Genomic DNA, 25,042 nt, shown 5'->3' with positions numbered 1-25,042 from the left:
TGTGGAGCTCATGGCTGCAGGAAATAATTGAAGCTAAGAATTTAGCAAGATTCAAAAAGGGTGTGAAGATATACATGGATAAGATGAATATCCAGAGTTATTAGTTGATACTAACAAATTTTGGAAGGGATGTTAAACGTCATGCTTCAGGGTTTAAACCCATCTTTAACTGTTAGAGATCAGGATGAGACCTAAAGTCGAATAATCTTCCCTTCATATCTACCCACTGCAGGATTCTTATACTTACCTCTGAAGCAACAGGTGCTGGCCACTGTTGGAGACTGTGATGAAGTATATACCCTATCCTGGTTCTGAAAGGGTTAGTGTCAACCTGAGAGGCCAATTAACCCATGTGATTGCACGTGGAGGTGGGCCAGCCCCATTAAAGATTAGTTCCAGCTGGTAAAGCTCAGTGATGACAATAAAGAAAGGACATCAGTAGCAGAAGGTTGGTGAGGACTAGGCTGGAGGTAGTAAAGCCTTGGACCAGACTGATTGTCCTGAGTCAGGAGGAAGTGAAGCCCAGAAGGTAGTGATGGTAAAGCCTAAGAGGCATTTGGATGACGTTTGAGGGGCTACAGGGAGAGAGTGAATAACTCTGACTCTCTGGGGCTAAAGAGTGGCGAGACTGGGAGAGTCAAGGAGGAAGCCCAGATGAAGAGCTGGCCCCGGGATCCTCTCCTAAGTAGAGAAGCCAAGCAGAAGGCTAGGAGATACCTAGAGTAGCCACTAGGGGTGTAGCAGATGCTGGTTGTGAGGAGCCCTGATAAAAAGGCAGGATTTAGACTTCCAGGAAGAGAGCCCTGGGAGGCCTTTGGTGGAGGAAGAGAGCAAGACAAACTTAAAAGGAAAGACAGGTCAAATCTGAGGAGGGCGGAATTTGGCTTAAATTTATACCTTCAGTTGGAGATTTGTTGGGGGATTCCAGAGGGTAACCTGCCCCTGAAAGAGGGGTGAATTTAGAGAGACTATGGAAGAAGCCTACTGACCGGCTATGGTAGGAAGAAGTCCAGGGAGACAGAAGCAAGGAGTCTTAAGGAGCAGACCTGGGGTGCTGGTTATCGGGTCCCTAGACTGGAAACCAGTGCAGTCGGCAAGCCTGGATTCCCTTACCAGCCACAGATAAGATGGTGTGACACCACTGAGAAAGGGATATGGACGACTGGCAGCCCTGAGAAAAGGGTGTATGGACCACTGGGTGGCAGACCACACAGAGGGATGAGACATTTGTTTTTGTTGGACTTTCTGTTACCACAAAAAGAGCAGTCTAAACATGTCCTGGTCAAAGGGCTGAGTCCTGCAAAGCAGCAGACCACCACAGGACTGAAGTAGCCATCAGCAGGGGGCACTAGAAGAAGAAAGCTGGATATGTCACACCAAGCTGTGAGGAGACATGCCAGCCGCGAGTCAACTCTTCCACAGAGACATATTGGAGTAGATAAACCTTGAGTCTGATCCAGTATGGCAATTCGATGTGGATGCAGAAGTGTAACTGAGATAATAATTTGGCATGCACACCCTCTGTCCCAGTTCAGGGCAACTGCACCTGTATTTCCCCTTCCATTGTCCACCTAGGGCAACAACTCTAGGCTCTCAGCTCCTCAGCTGTCACCTCTTGGGTGCCTCTCTCCCTCCTGACCAGGGTTTTTCCAGGCTGCAGTTTTCTGCATATGCTGTGATATTCCCAGCAAGCCAGACAGCCTCAGAAAGGGATGCATGGTAACTTGTAACTGCTGGCAGTTAAAGTCGTTCATGGCCTCTGGAGAGAAAGCAAAGTATCTTAGGTGATGTCTACACTAAGACGGTAAGTTGGCCTATGCTACGCAACTCCAGCTACGTTATTCATGTAGCTGGAATCGACGTACCATAGGTCGAGTTATCGCAGGATCTACACTGCAGGGGGTCAATGGGAGAGTTTCTCCTGTTGACTTACCTTACTCTTCTCATCGGGGTAGAGTACAGGGGTCGACTGGAGAGTGATCTGCTGTCAATCTGGTGGGTGTTCACTAGACCCACTAAATTGACCACCGGTAGATCAATCTCAGAGCATCGATCCTGGCTGTAGTGTAGATATACACAAGTATTCTTAAGGTGAAAGCTTTACCGAGAAAACATACACCCAAACTCCAACAAGGGCTTTGGTACTGGTCGGAGTCAGTCCTTCACACCCCACAAAGGGGGTTTTCTGTGGTTACACATTGGTGACAGCCTTAGCACAGAACTAGCACAGCCATGAATCTTTCCTTTATACAGCTTGGGCCTTTGATCTTGAGACTGCACAACAGGTAATCAGAAGACAATGGTCCTCTCCTCAGGATGTAGTTTCAAAAAGCTGGGTTTTTGCATAACCAGTGTAAGAATGGCTGGATCCAATGAGTCCATCTAGCCCACTATCCTGTCTGACAGTGGCTACTGCTAGATGCTTCAGAGAGAATGAAGAAAATAAGGCAATTTCAAGTAATCCATCCCTGGTCATCCAGTCCCAGCTTCCGGCAGTTAGAGGTTTAGAAACATCTGGAGCATAGGGTTGCATCCCTGACCATCTTGGCCGAGAGCTATGGCCCTACCAAATTCACGGCAGTGAAAAACATGTCACGGACCATGAAATCAGATCTCCCCCATAAAATCTAGCTATTGGAGGGACAGGGCTGGGGGCGTCCCAGCCAGGGGCTCCTACCATTCACTAGGCTCCAGCTGCTATCCGCCAGGCTGGGGAGGGACGGGACTTCCTCTTCCCCTGCACAGCTACTCTTGGGGGAAGAAACTGCAGAGCTACAATTGATTTGCAAACTTAACACCATTAATTTGGGCTTGAATAGGGACTGGGAGTGGATGGCTCACTACAAAAGCAATTTTCCCTCTCTTGGTATTGACACCTCCTCATCAATTATTGGGAGTGGACCACATCCATAGGCACCGACTTTGTGCGTGCTCTGGGGCTGGAGCACCCACGGGGAAAAATTAGTGGGTGCTCTGCACCCACCGGCAGCCAAGCTCCCCTCCCCGTCTCACCTCAGCCTCCTCCCCTGGGCACACCACATCCTCGCTTCTCCGCCTACCTCCCAGCGCATGCTGCTGCAAAACAGCTGTTTCGTGGCATAACAAGCTCCGAGGAGGGAGGGGAGAGGAGCGGGAATGTGGCACGCTCAGGAGAGGAGGCGGGGAAGAGACGGGGCTGGGGATTTGGGGAAGGGGTTGGAATAGGGTCAGGGAGGGGGTGGGGACTTTGGGGGAGGGGTTGGAATGGGGGCTGGGCAGGAGTGGGGTAGGAGTGGAGTCAGGGCAGGACCCAGGGCAGAGGGGGGTCAAGCACCCACTGGCGCCAGCAGAAGTTGGCACCTATGACCACATCCACCCTGACTGAATTGGTCCTGTCAACACTAGTTCTCCACTTGTAAGGTAACTCCCTTCTCTTCATGTGCCAGTATATTTATGCCTGTATCTGTAATTTTCACTCCATACATCTGAAGAAGTGGGTTTTTTACCCACGAAAGCTTATGCCCAAATAAATCTGTTAGTCTTTAAGCTGTCTCATTGTTTTTGTGGATACAGACTAACATGGCTACCCCTCTGATAAATAGCAGTATACTCCCACAGCAACCTGGGGTGGCGATGGCATGGGCTAGCAGTTCAGGTATGCACCCAGGGTGACCAGATGTCCCGATTTTGGGGTCTTTTTCTTATGTGCTCCTATTGCCCCCAACCCTTGTCCCAATTTTTCACATTTGCTGTCTGGTTACCCTACCAGAGTCCTTCATGGGGTTGCTTGTACTGAGGAGTTAGCCTGTGCTAACTAGGTTAAAGCTAGCTTGCTATCCACTCAAGCAATCAGCCGGTGAGACTTCATCTTGGTGGATAGCAAGCTAGCTTTAACCTAGCTAGCACAGGCTAACTACCGGAGGGTTAGCACAGTTCAACAACTGCGCCGCCCCCCACGCAGAGGTCTGCTGGCAGGCTCAGAATAATCCAACCCCCACCCCCGTTGGAACCCGATACAAGCGCCTCTGACCCCGCAGCTACAGGTCCTATAGAATGGGCTGACCCGCACTGACAAGGCAGAGGGAGACCCCTGAATTGCAGGAGGGATAGAACATGCCATACGGAACGTTCTAATCCCCTCCAGCACACCTCAGGTGCAAGAGGGAATAGAACAGTCCGCTGCCCTATCCTGCAAGAGGAGTAAAATCCTACCATCCCCGCCTTAAGGGCCCAGCAGAATATTCCAAACACCCGCAGGCGCGGGGGGGGGGGGAAGCGCCCTGGTTCCCTCCTCCCCCGCTAGCAGTGCCCCTGCAACCCTAGAATTCTGGCATCCGGGAAGCTCGTTACGGGAAGCCCCGCCTCCTTCGTGACGTCAGCCCCTTGGCCGGCCCGGGCCAATGGGTGTCCGAGTTGGGTCCGGGAGGCAGACAGTGACCCGTACTGCCCGTACAGGACGGGATCGGGAATATGGTCCAGGCCTGGGCTGACGCCGCTACTTAGCGAATGGGTGAGCGGGACCCGTACTGTGCCTGGGCCGTGGGGGATGCGGCAGGTAGGGCAGGGGCTCCCCAGGAGCGTCAGGGAACTGGGGGGAGGTGGAGTGTCGGTCAGGGCCCGACTGGGGCTGCGTGCGGCTCCTTTCGCCCCGGAGCCCCTTCTCGTACACTCTTCACCACCACCCCCCCGCCCGATAACGTGCTCGGGCTACAGGCCTCACAGTCTCCCCTCCTCCCACCGGGTGTTTCTGTCCGGGTCCCCGGGCCGGCTTTGCTGGGCCCGCTCGGGCCGGCGCGCGCGTTGGGTGAGGCGAGCGTGCTGGTGCGGAGCCAGCAGAGCAGACCCTCCGCAGTGGCCGTTGAGACGGTCCGTTAACGGTCCCCGTGGCGCCGGCGGAGCCGGGAGCAGAGCGGCGGCCCCGTGTGGGGTGGGGTAGGGGGTGTCTGTCTGGCAAGAGCGAGCTCGGCCGCCGCGCTGTCCCGCCAGCTGATCGTGCCCGGAGCTGGAGAGCGCGGCCAGGGCGGGTGGGTGCCTGGTGAACTGAGATAACGGCGTTTTTACTAGTGCTCCCGGCTGCTTTGCCGATGTCCTGACTTCCCGAGCGTGCCCGCACAGGGAGCCGGAGGCTGCAGCCCCGTGGCGCGGGTTTAAAAGGCAACCTGATTGTGCGCTTGCGAGCGTTTTTTTCCTTTCCCCCTACAACTACTTTTTGATTATTCTGGTCCTTCCATCACATTCAGAAAGGCAGACGTGTAATGCTGGAAAGAGGCGGCCTGTAACCTCTTCTACTCCTGTTTATAACCCAATCCCTGACATAAATGAAATGGCATCCTAGTTTGGCACCCAAATACCCTTTAAGATAACTTATGAAAGCAGTATGAATGTTGGCATTAAGGAACAGCCAATAATAAAATGCTTCAAACCACACGGACACATTGTATGCAAGGTGTAATTACGTTAGAGGATTTTTTTATGCTATGTAAGGGTGACCCAGTAGAATGGGAAGCTGGCCCGGGAGTTGCAAGACATTGGTTCTGTTCCCAGTTCTGCTGCTTGCCTGCTGTGTGGCCTTGGGCAAATCAGTTTGCTTCTTTGTACCTGTTTTCCCATATATGAGACGGGATTAGCTGTGCTTTGACTTCCTTTTTAAAGCTCTCTGAGCTCCTCAGAGGAAAAATGCAAGGATAAGAGACAAGTATGATACTTGTTAATATAGGTAACTTTTGAATTGAAATACACTATGATGAGGTTGGGGGGAGAGAATGGAAATTTAAATGTTTTAAAATCTGTAACCAAATCAAGAGAGCACAGAATCAAAAATGGAGACGGATTCCTGGAAGTAAAGTATTAATCAAAAACAAAGCTTCAATATTTAGCTACAAATCTGAAAATAGGAGCTTTTTTTCTCGGGTTATACAGTTTTTCCTTCTACTTATGCAGTACTGTATCTACTTAAAGATAACAGATTTGTATGATTCTACTCTGATGAAATTGGTACTATTGTAATCAACTAGCCTTCTGCCTCCGTCTGTTAAGTCATATGCTTACTTGAATAAATTAAGCTTATACCACTACCTACTCTTCTTAACATTGGAGAGCTAGTACCACCATATGAGAGGGAACTGATTTTTTTTTTTTTTGCCCCCCTTATAAATAAAACTGTTGGATGAGCCCAAAAGAACAAACTTGATTTTCAAATACAAGATTGAATATCTAGGGCTAGTAGATAAAAAAATGTTTTCTATTTGTAAACTGAATAAATTAATCCCTACTGGTGACTTCAAGTTCAAAACGTGTGCTGTTTTTTACATAGTTTAAAGTCTGAAAAGTGACTGCAGTTTTACAGAAAGTTATCTGTATACTACATCTATTATCTCATAGAAAGTGTTGAGATCTGCAGTACAGGGATATAATAGTAGTTCAATTATGTTCCTTAATTTATTGCAAACTAAGATTTAGTGTAATTGACTTCAGTTTGACCAATTTTTAAAGTATTAGTAATCACAGACTTTTTTCATTGTCACTACTGATACTATAGGAAAACATTAGATGAATACAGCAAGTTTCCTTTAAAGGAGCTGAAGGAGACAAACTGAAGAACAGTCTTGTGGTAGAAAAGGCAAAAAACATACTGCTTGATACATATTTGCCACATGTTGATTTGATACTTAAAATGTGAAATGGATTTAAGATTCCACCATGAGGTGTAAGGCGAGTGAGGGGGGGTATGTCTGAGTTCACTGAGAAGTACAATCTATTTGAATATATATTCTTTATAATAATGCCAAGAAAATGTATAGAAAAACAATTTTGCAATAGCATGTAGGAGATTGTCCAGAAAAGTTGAAATGACACTTACATTCTTATTATTTGAGTTGCTGAAAAGTTGACAGAACATTTACATTCTTATTTGAGCAAACAAGGAAAATAGACCACTTTGCTAGTAACGGTAACATAACAGCCTTGTTTCAGAGTAGCAGCTGTGTTAGTCTGTATCCGCAAAAAGAACAGGAGTACTTGTGGCACCTTAGAGACTAACAAATTTATTAGAGCATAAGCTTTCGTGGGCTACAACCCACTTCTTTGGATGCATATTGAGTGAAACATATATTGAGGAGATATATATACACACATACAGAGAGCATGAACAGGTGGGAGTTGTCTTACCAACTCTGAGAGGCCAATTAAGTAAGAGGAAAAAAAACTTTTGAAGTGATAATCAAGATAGCCAAGTACAGACAGTTTGATAAGAAGCAAGTGTGAGAATACTTACAAGGGGAGATAGATTCAATGTTTGTAATGGCTCAGCCATTCCCAATCCCTATTTAACCCTGAGTTGATTGTGTCTAGTTTGCATATCAATTCCAGCTCAGCAGTCTCTCGTTGGAGTCTGTTTTTGAAGTTTTTCTGTTTTAAGATAGCCACCTGCAGGTCTGTCATAGAATGGCCAGACAGGTTAAAGTGTTCTCCCACTGGTTTTTGAGTATTATGATTCCTGATGTCAGATTTGTGTCCATTAATTCTTTTGCGTAGAGACTGTCCGGTTTGGCCAATGTACATGGCAGAGGGGCATTGCTGGCACATGATGGCATATAGCACATTGGTAGATGTGCAGGTGAACGAGCCCCTGATGGTATGGCTGATGTGATTAGGCCCTATGATGGTGTCACTTGAATAGATATGTGGACAGAGTTGGCATCTGGCTTTGTTACAAGGATAGGTTCCTGGGTCAGTGTTTTTGTTCAGTGATGTGTGGTTGCTGGTGAGTATTTGCTTTAGGTTGGGGGGTTGTCTGTAAGCGAGGACAGGTCTGCCTTGATCCCTTGCTTGTTAGGCAGACAGAGCTGTGAAAGCAATTTGTGAGGCCCTTGAAATCATCACTTCTTTGATACCTTTTTCCTTTTCCTTTCTTGTCATTTTGTGGCTGACTGAAATAAGTTAGGAAATCTTTTTGTGCAGCAGCTTGGGACAACCTAAAATCTACTGTGGACAAGCGAAATGTAATTGCTTCCTGTCACACACTGCTGATCTGCACTTAAGATGCCTGTGTTTCTCTGCTGACCAGGCAGTTCTGCTCGACACTGGAAATGAAAACTGGCCTGCCCTAGGTTTTGTTCACTGGGCCCTCTACTTGCTAAATTCTCCCTTGAGTTTTCTAGTATCACATTATTTATAGAGTGCACATATCGGACTTTTGTATGTCCTTGACTTGTCAAGTACACATTGGGGAACAACTGCTGTTCAGTGCCATTTATTGTACATGGGGAAACTAAGGTGGAAGGTCAGTCTTTTTCAGATGTACTAGTCAGTCATGTAGTCAGTCATGACACCCAAAATTTGAAGTGGAAGTCAGATCAGAAGCTTGTTTCTGGGATTGGTGATTGAAAAGCAACCACACAACATAGACTAGTGATTATTTTTGTCCCAATTGAGTTTGTGGATAAGAGGCAGCAACAGCAGTGTCTCTGTTCTCCTCATCCCCAGCATAAAGTCTTAAAGTCACAGAGCAGGATGGATTGATTTTAATCAGAGCAAATTGAATCACCGATTTTAACCATGATTTCAATCAGCAAGCAGGAAACCTTGATTTAAATTATTTAATCTTGTTTTGCATTTCTACTTTTTGATTATTCGCTTAGAGAGGTTGACTCTTGGTTGTTAACCGTTAAAACACATTGAATTAATTATAGTCTTTACACTAAATACTTTTTTGCTGACCAGGAGGATACACTCTATCTATATAGTTATATATCTTAACATACATCTATTCAGATTCTTGTCTTACTTTTTTATGTTAGATAATGCTGAATGATGCATTTCCTATTTATTAAATTTTTTATTCAAGCTCTATTTGTATGGAAATTGGAATTCAATTAAAAATGCACAAATGATATTTAATTAAATAAAACTTAAATGCGCTGGATAAATTTTTTTCTTATTAAAACATGATTTTCATTTACAATTGATTTATTAAATGAAAAGTATTATCCACACTGAATTGAGCTGGAGACCATGTCCTTCATGAGTTTAGAGCTAGTAGATTTTATCTTCTTATACCTAGTTTTTATTCATAGAATGGAGGAAAGAAAACAATGTTTCCTACATTTTCAACTCACAGTTGGCTTCATTTGAGCAAACTAGTCGTTGAGCTGAACTAGTGGAATAAGATGAAATGAAGAAAATACTCTTTTTGCACAGGCAGAACAGGCTACTACTTTCAAAAGCTGGTTTATGTGTTCAACAAACTCTGGTTCCATGTGCATAGCCAGTGACTTCCGCCAGTTCAGTGCTTTGACTTTCTTTAAAACTTGGCAGCAAACGTACTACTAAATATTTTGAAATTATTTTAATAGTTAGCAACAGAGAGTCCTGTGGCACCTTTAAGACTAACAGATGTATTGGAGCATACGCTTTCGTGGGTGAATGCCCACTTCGTCGGATGCATGTCATCCGACGAAGTGGGCATTCACCCACGAAAGCGTATGCTCCAATACATCTGTTAGTCTTAAAGGTGCTACAGGACTCTCTGTTGCTTTTTACAGATCCAGACTAACACAGCTACCCCTCTGATACTTTAATAGTTAGGTGACGCTTTGACATAGATTGTCATAATTTTCAAATTTAATATTAAATAGTTTTATTTTAGATTTTTAAAAGAAGAAATCTGATGATTTTATTGTTTACCCATCCTGGAGCAGAGGCTCTACCACAAACCCATATTCACTTAAGAATCTTCTCCCTTTCCATCCCAGTCTTTTAACAGGAAAGCATAGTTGTCTCTGAATCTGGAGTGGTGTTTGGATTTTTAAGTGATGAGAAAAGTACATAACAAGTAATAAGTGAACTGAATGACAAAACATAAGTCCAACCATGCAAGATACATACTGTACAAATATGTCTAGTGTTCAACACAACTTTATTTTTACAAGACTTAATTTTGTCTACCAAAAAAAAAAAGACCAAATTTCTTTTTGGGCACATAACTATAACATTCAGAGTACAAATTAATAAATCATTTAAAAAAAATAAATTAAAAAACCCTAACATGGACTACAATAACAGGTTTGCTGATTCAGAAGCTAGTAATTAAAGCCATTCTCATGAGAGAAGATAGCCTTGACATCTAAGATTGTGGGTAATGAATGGGAGGGTAAATCTTTTGGGGGACATGGAGAAATCCTTGCCAGTTGCCTGGATTCAGGTAAGCACTGAGTCATTGTAATTATGAAGCTGTAGTCCACTGGAATCACAAACTACTTGTTTCACTACCTTGTTGAGTGTCTTATAGTTAATTTTTCAGTGCAGAAGGCCTGAGACCTGATTCTCCACTGCCGCCTTCCCTCAGTAGTCACTTACATCAGTGCAGCTATGTTAACAAATTAGATTTCCCACTCAGTTACAGTAGTGGTAGCACTATATATTCCCTCTGCATAGGTGTAAATTATTACCCAAGGTGTAATGCAGTAGAGAATTGAGACCCTAGTGTCTATAGGGTACATGAGAGCTGCATAGGAAAACACATTTTTATGTCCTAAACTAAACAATGATCTGGAAAAGAAGGAATTGTGGGTCTACAAGTTATTTTAAAAGGATGAAGTAATCTTCCATTTTCTCTATTTAACTTCTTCAGCTGTTATATGAAATTACCCTGTCTCTTTTGGCAAAAAGAAATATTCATCTTAAAAGTTTATAATACTGTGTACCTTTATCGAGAGTCTAACTATTCAACTTTATTTTCTGTGTCTTTTTAATTTATGTTCTGGAATTGTCTGGTTTTTTAATTACTGTCTGTGATTGAACTAGAACAATATAAGGTTAAAACAGATTTTTCTTTTCTAATAGACTGTTATAAGTACCATTAAGCATAGGTCAAGTTCTGACACCCATGGCTTTTAATAGCTTACAGCACATCTGGGATTTGTTGTTTTAACCATAAAATGTTGTGTAATTGCCAAAATACAAGTCACATATCATCCAGCAATTATAATCAATATTCAGAATTCTGGTTATACCTACTAAATGAACCAACACCATGTTATGGTGGTTGCCTCTTTTTTCCCTCCAGTCATGGATAATAGCAACAAAACACATTTTGGGGATTACAAACATCTAGCATTTGTACTCTTACCTGCTTTACATATAAACTGCTTGCATATAAGCTGAACATATAAGATTTAAAAATCTTTATATCCAGTAGATGAAACTGGCACTAAAATCTGTGCTTTATTATGAAAAGCCTAGTGCATCTCCAAAATATGATTGCATGTAGCTTCCAGCTTCCATTATAAAATCCTATTTAAAACTCCCCCACATCAATAACTCATCAAACCCAAAGAAAAGCAGTTTGTCCAAGATTGCTATATTTACTCTAACAAAGGTAAATGTTTCCGAGAAAACTGGCCAAACTGTCTTTGCATTACACGTCTCTTTTAAGTACCCTGATTTGAAACTACTAACTACTGTCTCCATGTTCCTCAAAAATAGTTTGTCACTATTTCTTATGACTTTCCTTAAGGTTAAATTTGTGCACCAGATATACACCTCTACCCCGATATAACGCGACCCGCTATAACACGAATTCGGATATAACACGGTAAAGCAGTGCTCCAGGGGGGTGGGGCTGCGCACTCCGGTGGATCAAAGCAAGTTCGATATAACACGGTTTCACCTATAACGCGGTAAGATTTTTTTGGCTCCCGAGGACAGCGTTTTATCGAGGTAGAGGTGTACTTTAAAAAAATAGGTTGTAATTGAAGCAATGTTACTTAATGATTTTTGTTGTAGTTAGCTTTGAGGCCTCATCCTACCCCTTTTGAAATCAGTGAGGAGTTTGCCGCTCGCTTTAGTGGGAGCAGCACTGATCATGGTAGACTTGGTTCTCTACTGCCTTGCACTTTATGTACTGATTTTACACTTATGCAAAGCAAGTGTGTGTGCGTGGGGGGTGGGGGAAGAGACAACACTGTTCTGATTTGGTACTTTCCTTGTATACTTCGCCACATATGGAATAGAAGTTTGAGTGTATAGGCTTGAGTTCAGTGCATGGATGCACAGTTTTAATTCCATGCCCGTCTATTTATATCATGTAGGCGTGCTGTTTTTCCTGCAGTGATTGGAAAAAAGGTGTGTGCTTTTCCTTCTTCCATCCTGACTTTCTGCAGGGTATCAAGGGTTGCAGCAATAAAGGGAAGCTGGTGGTCACACAAATGCAGTAAATGGAAACTATATAAAATCTTTGTTTTTTACAGGAACTATATGCAAAATGTCTTCTCGATGGAGCTGGGTGATGAATGCTTTATATATTTCCCTGAGCGTTTGCTCTCTTGGAGGTAAGACTAAATGAAAATGTTGGACAGGTCATGGACTTATTAGAGCAGCTAGCTGTTGCTAATGATGATTATGTTGCAGTAGTGCCTAGTGGTCCCAATGAGGAATTAGGGCACTATTGTGCTAGCTATTTGTAGAAACAAATAATCCAAAGAGACAGAGTTCTCACTCAATTATGGCTACTGGCATTGATGTCCTTTTAGCCAGCTGATCTCAAAAAAACAAATTAAAATTAGTTCCAGGTACTGCACCTGAAGCTCTGTGGTCACATTTTCCTATGGTCTCTCCCTTGTTGCTGTGGGAAGAGCAAAGCAAAAGGCAGAAATTGACTATACAGAGGCAGCACTGGAACAGATTAGACACAGTGCTGTCAAATGCACAGAGTTAATAAACTGGAAAAATAGATGTTTCTTAAAACTGCCAATTATCGCAGCCTTCTTTAACATATAACATTCTAGGTAAAACATTCATACATGTAGAATTCCTCACCTTAAATTACACATCTAAGAATGAAATAAAGGAGAGATTGAGCATTAGTTTTTGGAGGCACTTCCTTCTCTGAATTATACCTCTTAAAGAGTGCAGTCTGAAAGTACTTTTATCCCAAAGATATGGTGTTCTTCCCCATTTATAATTTTTGTGTCTTTTTTTGCACCACCATCTTCTATCTGATGGATAACAGATGCTGTTATTGATTAGATCTTTTATTTTTTGTCTCATACTGTAATTTTCTGTTTCCATGTCTGCTTGGTTTTTCACCTGTTGTTCTTTCTTTCCTTTGTCCTCCTGTTTTCACTCTGTCTCTGTTCTCCCACCTTCCTACCTTGCAGACACAAATTTTGTGTTTTATCTCCCAAAAAAACAGCCTCTAATGCAGGAATGCTGTCCTGCGTAGTTGGCTACACTAATGCAGCACCTCTGAGTGCTTTGCTCCCTACTTTGCCCACATGCTTCCGGCAAAGGAAGGTGAAGCTGCAGACTGGGTCACTAGATGTGACATAGTGGTTCTCAGGCAGGCTGGCTCACTCATAACCACCGCTTCCTCTTCAGGAAAATCGAGAGTGATACCCCAGTACATCTCTTCAGTGGGATAATTTATGTGGTGTCATTCATGGATGCTAAGTAGCAACTTTAAATCTGTAATTCTTAGACTAGTGATCTATTAATTTATGCTTAATTTGCATACTAAATAACTGAACAGATTAAAAAAAGTGGGTTTGTAACTCATTCCCTTTAGTATCTGAGGCCTACGATAGTATATGTAATCAATAAATCCTGTGCCGGTTGTGGTAATTCTTACATTGTTTCTGCATTTTAGTACCCAGATTGTTTGTACTTTTCTCTCTCTTCAGTAGAGATCTTAATTATTTTAGGCTCACAATTGTGAGAGTCATGAAGCGTTCCCTTCAAAAGAAGGGAATTAACGTGAGTCAACAGAAAATGCCACATTGAGTGATTGCACATGTCAATTCCACGGTCGGTGTGCGCGTTCCAGTGCAGGGTTTTCAGTTTTTCCCTTTAGCAGTGCCCATCGGGGCGGCATGAGTGTCATCTGGTGTCTCACGCACTGCATGCCGGCATTAAGGGCAGAGCCACCTGCAGCCTCCCATGACGGTTGTTGGAGCTCCCTTTCCTTGAATCTGCAAGTCTTCAGTTGAACATATAAATAGTACACGTTGTATAGTTAGTGTAGTTTTAGTAGTTAGTTGATTAGTGTTTTAAAAAAAATTGTTGTTTTGATTACCAGCCCTGTTACCAGAGAGATGCCTCACTCTCTGGGTATCAAGCCCTGTGGTAAGGTAATACCTGATAGCGACCTTCACCCCAGCTGCTTTAAGTGCTTGGGGAAGGCTAACATGAGTGACCAATGTGGCATTTGTAAGGGCTTTAAGCCCCATTACAAAAAAGACAGGGCAACTAGATTGAAATATCTGCTTCTAGAATTGGCACTACATCCTCTTATCTGAGACATCTACTTAGGTCCGAGTACCGAGCACCTTGGCGTCGCTCCGTAGCACACCTCCAGTGTTACTAGTACCGCAGGGCAGGTTGGCATTGCTGATACCAAAGAAGAGGCATAAGAAACTGACTCTGTACCGGGATCATTGAAAGAGGTGAAGAGGTCAAGCTCTAAGGAATCATGAGGGCATTCAAAGCGGACACACTCCCCAGAGTACACCTCTAAGTGCTGGAGTTTGATTCTAGAGCCCAGTACGGGTCTGCAAGACTGGCTCCCGAAACACCCTCGTTGAGATTACCTCACTGTTTTCCCAGTACCATCTGCTCCTGAAACAATTGAGGCTGCAAGAAAGTTGTTCAAGCTCTTGGTGCTGCTGTCACCAGCAGTTCAAAAGACTTGCCGGGCACCCAAGGTACTGATGTCAGTGGCTTCACCTCTGCACTGCACAGTTCTAGCTGATTCATCCATCAGGGTATCGATTAAAGTGGTACCGTTTAGGGGAAAGCCACAGATGATCTCCCCAGTTCCCCTTCAGAGTCTGAACCTTCTTCACCGGTATTGATGGGTACAGCACCACCTTGGTTGCAGGAAGTCATTATCTTCACTGGACTCTGAAGAAGTGTGTCCCAACCTATCTGATCCCACTGTTGGGTTATACCACCTACCCGCCCTGATTTCAAACTTAGTACTAGTAAGGGGGTTATTGAAAGGACCCTGGGACCATTCACCTTTGGGAACCAAGGCCATAACAGTGGCCCTTTTGGAACTGGTGGGAGTTCACCCCCCCTCCCCCAATCAAGAGCATCCCTGCAGCTACCTCAGCTGGGTCTATCTACTGGCTGTCTAGAATCAATGCTGCAAGCACCCTAGGGTCAGTGCCAAGCTTGGCACCGAACAGATTTGAGATCCCTCTCATGAGCAGCCACAAGAGGAGCAGGAACTGGACCAGCCCTCAGTACCATAGGCATCCTCTTCGTCATCCCCTGATGAAGCAGTTGTAAGTGAGCTTCAGACTTTTATGTTGGAGCCTCTTGTACTCAGTTTTTCAAAGACAAAGTGGCCCTAAGGTGGTATCCAAATTTATGTCAAAAGTTGTTTTGCAGTTTCACTTTAACCAAGTGATTTACTTGCCAATAATCTTTCCTAAACTATATTTGAATTCACATGAACAACAACTTCAGATGTTGGAGGTGAGACGATGTCTGGCATATTTCTTAGAGGGGACTAATCCTTTTTCAGGTCTCTCCTCAACTTTTTGTCTCCTATGAAGGGTCAGACAATCTCTTTGCAGACTACTTTCAAATGGCTCCTGCATTACCATGGCATATGAAGTATCTTATTCTGTGCCCCACAGACATTACAGTCTCATTTGAGATCCCAAGCAACATTGACTGCATTACTCACCAATATTTCAATATTGGACATTTGCAGGTCTGCGATATGGTCTTCAGTACATGCTTTTACCAAACGTTATGCTGTTTCTGCAGCATCTCTATCAGATGCAAACTTTGACAAGGCAGTTTTAAAGTCATTGTTGAAATGGACTCTGAGCCCCACCTCCTACAAGTACTGCTTGTGAGTCACTTGAATGGAATACACATCTGCAGCCATTCGAAGAAGTAAAGACAGTTCTGTAACTGTTGTTCTTCAAGATGTGGGTCCAGACATGTATTCCCCAACCCATCCTCCATCCCCCCCTGCATCAGAGTCTTTGCCCTTGATGTTCAGTGCAAAGGAATCGAGAAGAGTGCTGCTCTTAAATAGCCTGGGGAGGGGCTAATGTCCACAGGCCACAAGCGCTGACCCTATGGATATGGCTAGGCAAAGTTCTTTGGCTTCAGTGTACTGGGCGCACACATTCCGGAGTGGAATACGTGTCTGCATCCACATCTCAAAGACCAGCAGTTACAGAATAGGTAAAATAGGTAACTACTTTTTTGTGATTAGTTGTATGAAGTCCACTGGCTTCCTAGTGAGAAATATAGATGACCTCCATATGCCCCATGATTGGGCTTTGCTAGCTGGTCACCAGTTGACTGACTCAGAAAAACAAAAGTTCTTTTGTTTGGTTCATTACATGTCCTGGGGAATTTAGTATGGCAAATAACTGCTCAGTGGGAATCTAAACAGATATGGATTGTATTCATTATTTTAATGAATATATATTCCATTCATTTCAATATACTATATCAGGGTGGGCAATAATTTTCGCAGGGGGCCACTCCATGAATCTTGGTAAGTTGTCATGGGCCGTACATTTCTACTATATTAATGGAGGGAGTGCGGGGTCTGGGAGGGAGCTTGAGTGCAGGAGGGAGGGAGCTTGAGTGCAGGAGGGAGGGAGTTTGGGTGCAGGAGGAGGTTCTGACCTGGGGCAGGGGTTTGGGGTGTGGGAGGTGGTGCGAGGTGCAGGCTCAGTCTGGGAGGCACTTACCACAGGCGGCTCCCGGCTGGCGGCGCAGCAGGGCTCAGGCAGGCTGAGGGTCAGCGGGTCTCCGTGTGCTGCCTGCGCCCACAAGCACCGCCCCTGCAAGGAAACCAGCCAATGGGAGCTGTGAGGATGGTGCTGGGGCAGCACATGGAGCTGCCTCCCCCACCACCAGGGGCGTGCAGAGACGTGCCAGCAGCAGCCGGCTGCTTCCGGGAGCAGCGTGGGGCCACAGCAGGCAGGCAGCCTGCCTGAACGCCCCGCTGCACCGCAGGACTTTTAGCAGCCCAGACTCAGAGAACACGAGGGGGCAGAGAAGGCCTGACAGAAATGTTAGTCATGGCTGTATTTTGCCCACTCCTGTGCTAGATAGAGATTCATTAAAAGAAGAGAAAAATAACTCCTGAATTTCCTAAAAATATGATTGTTGTGGTAATTGCTGCTCAAGCAACTTTTTTTGGTGGGGTGAGGGGGGAGGACTGAATAATTTCAGAAGTCACGTTTTTGATAGAGCACCTTTTAAAATAGTAGATACAGAATTTTTATAATGGGTATTTTTTGTTGTTGTTTACAAAGGTCTTTCCAGCAGTGGGGAGAGGATGAGTGTAGGAGAAAAAACAAAGATAATTAAGCATCCTATCTTTAATCTCATTTTCTCTGTCTCTGTCATTTCAGTTCCAGTTCTTCTGTTGTTACTGGTAACATGCTCTTGCAATACCTGAGGAAGAGTATGCACAGTAACTTCCCCTAAATCAGTGCATGAGTGATTTGCTCGTGCTAGTGCATTAGACAAGAAATACACTTGACCTGCACAATACAGTGTAACTGTCTATACACACATACTGCCAGATGCACAAAATAGTCTTCACAAATATTTTTCCTAATCTTTCAGTAGCAGTAGTGTTAAAGATTATTTGTAACAATAGTAATACAAAGATTTCATATGGAAATGTGATATTTCAAATTGATTTTATCCCTTTTAGTTTCAGGTGGACTTGTACAGTCATGTGGTTACATCATCCCAGAGTCTCCAGTGTTGACCCTTGGCTCCAATTTTACAGCATTGTGCATTCTCAATGAGAGTTGTCTTGACTTTGGCAATATACATGCCAATCAGATTATTTGGAAAATCAAAAATTCTGTAGTGCCTAAAGAACAATACCGTGTAATAAACAGAACTGTTTCCAGTGTCACATTTAGTGACACCTCTACTTTAGCTACTCCTCTGACATGCAACGTTTTAGCAGATGGACAGATTGAGCAGAATATCTATGGAATTGCAGTTACCCTGGGCCGTAAGTAGCTTTTTATTCCTCTCTTTTTCTTCTTTGGACATCATAAATTTCCCATTAAATGTTTATGTATAGAGAGATACTGTATAATGTTGGCAAGTTTCCATTTTCTTCTCTGCCTTGTAGAAAATGTTTTTCAAGGACATTTTGGTGTATCCTCTTAACCCTTCTTCCTCTGGAACAATTGTACAAAAAATCTCCCAAAGCTAAACACACAGAACAAATGAAAGTACTTTGAAAAAGATGATCCACAAAGCAGAAAATACATTAAGTATTTCATATATGTAAAAGGGTACCAAGAGAACTGCACATGCATGAAGCTCTGTGAAGAAAATGTGAACGTGTCACAATGAAAATGGTATCTCTTAGAAATCATTGAGCTGATGAAGGGCTTGATAGAAAGAATGTGGTTCTTGAAGAGTCTTATTTTTCTAAAGCATATTTTTAATGATTGTGTCTCATTCTCACAATATCTGTTTGGGTTTTAACTTATTTTTTTTCCTTTTTAATAATGTTCATAAAACTTCATGTTCAATTTCTGATGGGGTTATCAACAGACGTGCTTTTCATCACGTTCACAGCTGTCAAAATTGCATATTATCCTTGGAATGCAGTAGTTGTAGAAAGAAAGTATTCTTGGGAAATTATATTGCAACACCACGAATAGCAATCCTCTGGAAGTTTGTGGTAGGAGACTAGAATATTTCTAACATATATAAATGAGAAATCCAACTCCAAGGTTACTTAGCTCAGCCATGCGCGGAGTACCATGTTGTCTGTCTTAGTACTTGCAAAATGATGAAGAACAAAATGTAGTGCAGAAAACACATGCTTAGGCCCCAAACAATAAAAATATCTGGAGATTAGGTGTGGGCTCTCTATATTGGGATGAATTTTACCCATTTTTACCCATTCTGCACATGGTATCTTGTGTATGTGAGAGAACCTATCTATAGTAATAAGCCATTATGATCTGTTAACATCTTCATAGCTTAAACTCCTGAAATATTATCAATACTACAGCAATGTGTGGTCTCTTATTTCTTCCTTTTCCTTCACAAACCGATCTGCTGCCTCACTACTCCCGTTGCTGCCTTCCATTCCAGTGCATTCTGTGCTAGCCTTCTAGGCCTTGTCCTGTCTCAAATTTCATTCCATCCCCAAATCATATGCTTTCTGTTCAGTGATGACTCCTACCACTACAGACTTTTTTTCTCAAGGCATCTATGCATTACACTTCACTAGATATTCTCTATCTCCTAATATTTAGCATTTACTAAATGCAGTAGTAAATAAATTGTTTCCCATTTTAACTAAATTACTCTTGCAACAGTGTATTCATTGCTGCTTTCATTGGAATCAAATGTATGTGCACATAAATTACATATAGTAACTTTTTTCATACAGTGCCCCCAGAGAAGCCTGAAAATTTGAGTTGCATTGTGCGTCAGATGTCAAAAACTAAATTTATTATGACTTGTACCTGGAATCCTGGAAGGGATACGTTCCTAGCTACTGATTTCCGTTTAAAATCTCAATGGTAAGTATCTTGTCTAAGCTTTATGGTATATCCCATCTTAATCATTTTTAGAGTTTTGCATGTAGGCTAAATAAAACTGTTCCAATACTTTAAGATTGTTAAACTTTTTAAAAGAATATATTTTGTTAGACTGTAAATTTAGACTTTTGAGGCTGCTGTAGCCTGTTTCAGGGTAAAACATTTGACAATTCAAGTTTGTCCTACAGTTTAAGATTTTAAACTTAAGCAAATAAAATGATTTTTTTCCCAAGACCGAGAAAGTGCAGGGAAGAGAGTCTTGTACAGATCTCATTGGTATTAAGCTATTGTACAGCTTGAACCAGATTCTGCATCAGTTATGGGTATTTCTGTGGCAAGCATCGCTGTAACTGATGCTGAACAGGTAAATAAATCTGAATGGTGATAGTCCAGTGGCTTATGTTCTTTACCCTTGAAGACAGCTTTTTTGGTTGGATGTCTGCTTTTTTTTATTATTATTATTATTATTTAACCTTGATTCTGATTATGGTGGGAAAGCTGTGAGCTGCTCACATTGCTTCTTCTCTCCCACTGGTGTTACTTCAGTCTTGCTTAGGTTTAGTTTGAACCAGCCAATTGCTTTGCATCCAGGAGTTGGTATCTCTTTTAACTGTAACTAAACTTCTCAAGGTAGGCAATGGTAATATCTGTTCAAAATTAGGTGAAAGCTGGGTGGTGTGGGTGTCGTCAATGAATTGTTCGCTACAGGGTCCATTGCATGTCTCAACCTCTTCAGGAGGTCTCATGTAGATTACTGGGGTGGATGCAAGACTCCCCAGCTGATCAGTTTTAGGGAAGAGGAATAGATTCCCATCCCAATTCTGGGTAGCTTTTGAAAAGAATTGAAGCCATTGTGGTGATGTGTTGTCTACTGCAGCTGTGTCTTGTAAGCAAGTCAGCGGCACCTTGTTGCTGTGTTGAAAGCTGCAGAGAAGTAAAGCAGTGCAAGCACTGAAGTTTTATGGCAATGAATATACACCATAGGTCATCCATTAGAGCTTCTAATATTGCCTGGAGCTTGGGTCCCTTTCATGTTATACCTATCACTTTACCTGAAGGAAGAGGTCTCTGTAGCTCAAAAGTTTGTTTCCTTTACCAACAGAAATTGGTTCAATAAAAGATATTCTCTCATCCACCTTATCACTTTACAAAAAAGTTATGTATTTTAATTCCATAACTAAGGATGGGTTGGGCTTCTTGTTAAGGCATGGGACTTGGATTTGAAAGACCAGTGTTCTGGTCCCAGCTTTGCTGCAGATTTACTGTATGACATGGGCTAGATTCATTCCTTTTTAAAGCACTTTGAGATCTTTGGATAGAAAGTGCTTCGTATAAATGCAAACTACTGCTTTATTTTAACCTTGCTTTTTCTTTAACTCTCAATTTAGGCCACTAGAAACCTTGTCTGACTGCGAACCACAAGGTGTAAATAACTCTTGTGACATTTCCAATGTTCAGTTTTTTGTCAACCTGGAGGTCTGGGTGGAAGCTAACAATGCCCTTGGGAAGGCTGAATCTGAGCACATTGATTTTGATCCTGTGGACATTGGTAACTATATGCTTTAATTAAGATCCTGAAGTACTGAAGAATTGCAATAGAACTAATTGTTACTGCTCTGAATGTTGTTGAACTAGGGTGTAGATGCTGTTTCTATATTGTAAAATACTTCAAGCTGTTGGCAACAGTAGTTCTGTGCTCAGAAAAGTAGTATACTATGGACTAGATCCTGAGCAGTGCTGGGCAGAGGTCTTGATGTGAAAGGTGATTCTGATTTTTCTCTCCCCACCTCACTCCAGATCTTTGGGGGGGAGGGGGAGGGGGAGGGGAGAGGAAGAGAAGCAGCCTGCTACCCAGCCAATTTCTAATGTAAAGTGTAGCAACCAATTGCACCTACCAATTCCCACCCCAAAAAAGCCTTTCTGGCAGCCAGTTATTACCAGAGTAGAGTCATGTCTTCACTGGGACTGGAGGGGTGCCATAGGAACCATTATAGTATAGTCCCCTAGGCAGGGGTAGTACTACTCCAGCCATGTTTATGCAGCTGTAAGAAGGGCTAGAATCTGGCCTTTCATTTCTGAAAGGTGGAAAATTTATAGACCTCATTATTCAGCTTTTCCGCAATACATTATCTCCTCCAAAGAAAGAGCACTCTCCAGGCATCTGGTACTGTCAGTGAGTAGTCTAGACCAGGGGTGGACAAACTTTTTGGCCTGAGGGCTGCATCGAGTTTCTGAAATTGTATGGAGGGCTGGTTAGGGGAGGCTGTGCCTCCCCAAACAGTCAGGCGTGTCCCAGCCTCCCCCACCATCCGACCGCTGGACACCCCCACACTTCTTGCTCCCTGACGGGGGGCCCCCCCCCGGGGACTCCTGCCCCATCCAACCCCCCCGTTCCCTGACGCTCCCCCCGCTCCCTGTCCCCTGACTGCCCCCCCAGGACCCCTGCCCCCATTCAACCCCCCTGTTCCACGCCCTCTGACCGCCCCAACCCCTATTCACACTCCCGACCACCACCCCAAACTCCCCTGCCCTCTATCCAACCCCCCCGTTCCCTGCCCCCTTACTGTGCTGTGTGGAGCAGCGGTGGCTGGTGGTGCTACAGCTGTACTGCCCGGCTGGCGCCAGCCACATCACCGCACAGCACAGAGCACTGGGTCAGGCCCCGGCTCTGCAACTGCGCTGCCCCAGGAGCTCACAGCCCCGCTGCCCAGAGCATTGTGCTGGCGGTGCAGTGAGCTGAGGCTGCAGGGGAGGGGGGACAGCAGGGTAGGGGCCGGGGGGTAGCCTCTCGGGCCAGGAGCTCAGGGGCCGGGCAGGAGGGTCATGTGGGCCGGATGTGGCCCGTGGGCTGTAGTTTGCCCACCTCTGGTCTAGATAATAGCAAAGAGAAATGAACTTGTAAACCAATAAAAATATGCCAGGTATATTAAATACCATACTTCATGCTATACATATGAATTAAACAGTACAGCACTTGGATAATTCAGTACTTTCTCATTCTCTTCTAGTGAAACCTCTACCTCCACACAACTTAGCAGTCAATTCAGGAGAACTACCCACTGTCTTGAAACTGTCATGGGAGAACCAAATTTCACTTGTTGAGATGGAGCTGAAATTTAATATTCGATACAGGATCAGTGACAGCCCAGACTGGATGGAGGTAACCTTATTTTAAATGTTTTAGTGACTTCTTGTGCACTCTCCCACACTAATCCAGAGTCTCCATTCAGCATCATGTGCAGCCGAAGCTCATCTGTTGCTTCAATGCCCTTCCTTGGTACTATATAAGCCATGCTTTCCTCAGTGTATTGCTACCTCCAGAAGTACTGCTTTACTGCACGACATAAATTATTTCTCTTCAGTGATGTTTATTTTGGGGTGTAGGGGGTGTTCCGTCCCATTATGTATTGATACCTATGACTGCTGATAGCCTTTCTCTCATTTAGTTCGCCTCTTTACTGCTCTTGGGAAGGGACTCTCAGTGGTTTCTTAGCTCTGAGCCTGAGCAGACCTTTGAGGAGAAAGAGGCAAGGATGGACAAGAAGGTGACCTCCCCCCCCTTTTACAAACATTTCATTGTCACCTGACAAGGCAGTAATGCCACCACTATCATTGGCTGATGACTTTAGGCTATTCCAGTAATGAAGTGATGAAGCAAGTCACTGGCACCTTGCAAATTTCCCTGGAAGAAGTCCAGTATTCCCATTGCAAGCTCCTGGACATATTGCACACCTCTGCCTCAGCCTGGTGGTACTGCCAATTACTAAAGCCCTCCTAGAGTCAGCCAAGAACAGCTGGCAAACTCCAGTAATAGCCCACCACCACTACCCCCACTACATGCAAGCAGGTTGTTAGAATCCCTGGCTGGGACATGGTATCTTTTGAGTTTTTATTCTCTCACCCAGCACCAAATTCTCTGGTTGTGGATGCAGTCGATGAAAGGGGCACGCAACATATTCAGAAACCTCCCCTTATAAGGAGGACCAGAAACGTCTGGACCTTTTTGGTCGTAGGTGTTACTCTTCAGCAACATTACAGTTTACAGGTCAGGATAGCTAATCACAAAGTGCTGATGTCGAAATATGACTACCTGAACTATGAGTAGTTCAATGCTTTATTGACCATTTGCCAAAGAAACGTCGAGAACAGTACATCGCCATAATAATGGAGGGTCAGTTCTTGGCAAAAACACTGCAGTTTTCTCTCGATGCAACAGACACTGAAACCTGGTCTGTTTCCACCACAGTAGTGATGACGTGAGCTTCCTGGCTTCAGTTGTCTGGGTTTCCCCAAGAGAGACAATCCCCAGTGGAATATTTACCTTTCGATAGCAGAAGCTTTTCACAGATTCCACAGACTACTCACTTCATACCCTGAAGGACTCTGTGACAACACTTCAGTCTTTAGGATTATACACACCTGTACAAAAGAGGACGTTTAGCAGGTCTCAGTCAGCACAAAGATTCTGCTCTGCGCAATTTTCTGCCTACCATAGGCCACCAGAAAAACCAGCTAAGAGGTCAAGATTTTCAAAGAAAAAGCCTGAGGCTGCCTTGACTGCTTCATCCTAGTCTCCAGCATTGTCCAAACACCAGTTTTGTTTGGACAACAAGCGTCCAGGCCACCCAATGATCAGGTTTTCACAGCTGCATGACACAACTCCCCTTCCTCATTTTGGGCACCTCCTGTCTCTCTTTCATCAAGCATGGGAGGCTATAACATTGGACAAATGGATATTGGAGGCCATTACTTTGGGTTATGCTATCCAATTTACCTTCAACCTGCCCTTCCACCCTCCTTCCCTGTCCCTCTTCAAGAACCCTATATTTTCTCCTTTATTTTAAATATTTTTTTTCTCACAACAATAGGGAATGAACAGCATTTTTAAAGAACAAAAAAATGATGGGTACGACCACTAAAAACTAGTTGGGAGATTTGGCAACTGATCTAGTGTCTGAAACTATTTAACTCACTTTTTAAAAATTTACTAGAGTTCAGGTTGTGCGATCCCTTAGGCTATATCTATGCTACCACTTTTGTCGATATAACTTTTGTTGCTCAGGAGTGTGAAAAAATGCACCCCTGAGCGACATAAGTTAGCGCTGACCACACTGGCGCATCTGTCAGTGTATGTCGGTGGGAGACCTTCTCCCACTGACATAGCTACCGCTGCTTGTGCAAGTGGTTTTCTTATGTCGACAGGAGCGATCTTACAGCAGCGCAGCTGCATCGCTACAGCTATGCCACTGTAAAATCACTAGTGTAGACTAGTGTAGATGCATCACTAGTGTAGATGCATCACTCAGATGATGTGAATGAAACAGTCTGTAGTCATTTTCACTTTCAGGTATTCACAGTGCTAGTCTACCTTGCAATATTATTTCAGATGCTTTCTTTTAGAACTTCTACCCTCATTAGAAATCTTTCCACAACACTCCTGCTGAGTTTAAAGTGTGTGTGTGTGTGTGTGTGTGTGTGTGTGTGTGTGTGTGTGTGTG

At 43.8% G+C, this 25,042-nt stretch overlaps 1 protein-coding gene across 1 annotated transcript in view; it reads left to right on the top strand.

Annotated features, from left to right (window-relative positions):
* The first annotated feature begins 4,406 nt into the window (after positions 1–4,406).
* IL6ST (interleukin 6 signal transducer) overlaps positions 4,407–25,042 on the top strand; it is a 56,123-nt gene continuing 35,487 nt past the window's right edge. The window contains exons 1-6 of the mRNA XM_026649227.1: positions 4,407–4,489; positions 12,228–12,308; positions 17,678–17,989; positions 19,394–19,526; positions 20,933–21,093; positions 22,553–22,704. Coding sequence (XP_026505012.1) covers positions 4,486–4,489; positions 12,228–12,308; positions 17,678–17,989; positions 19,394–19,526; positions 20,933–21,093; positions 22,553–22,704 — 843 coding nt within the window. The 5' untranslated portion in view covers positions 4,407–4,485. The remainder of the gene's footprint in view (positions 4,490–12,227; positions 12,309–17,677; positions 17,990–19,393; positions 19,527–20,932; positions 21,094–22,552; positions 22,705–25,042) is intronic.

The sequence above is a fragment of the Terrapene carolina genome, unplaced genomic scaffold (genome assembly GCF_002925995.2).
Source record: "Terrapene carolina triunguis isolate 2854851 unplaced genomic scaffold, T_m_triunguis-2.0 Scaffold69, whole genome shotgun sequence".
NCBI lineage: Eukaryota > Metazoa > Chordata > Testudines > Emydidae > Terrapene > Terrapene triunguis.
This window is presented reverse-complemented; position numbering and strand designations above follow the sequence as displayed.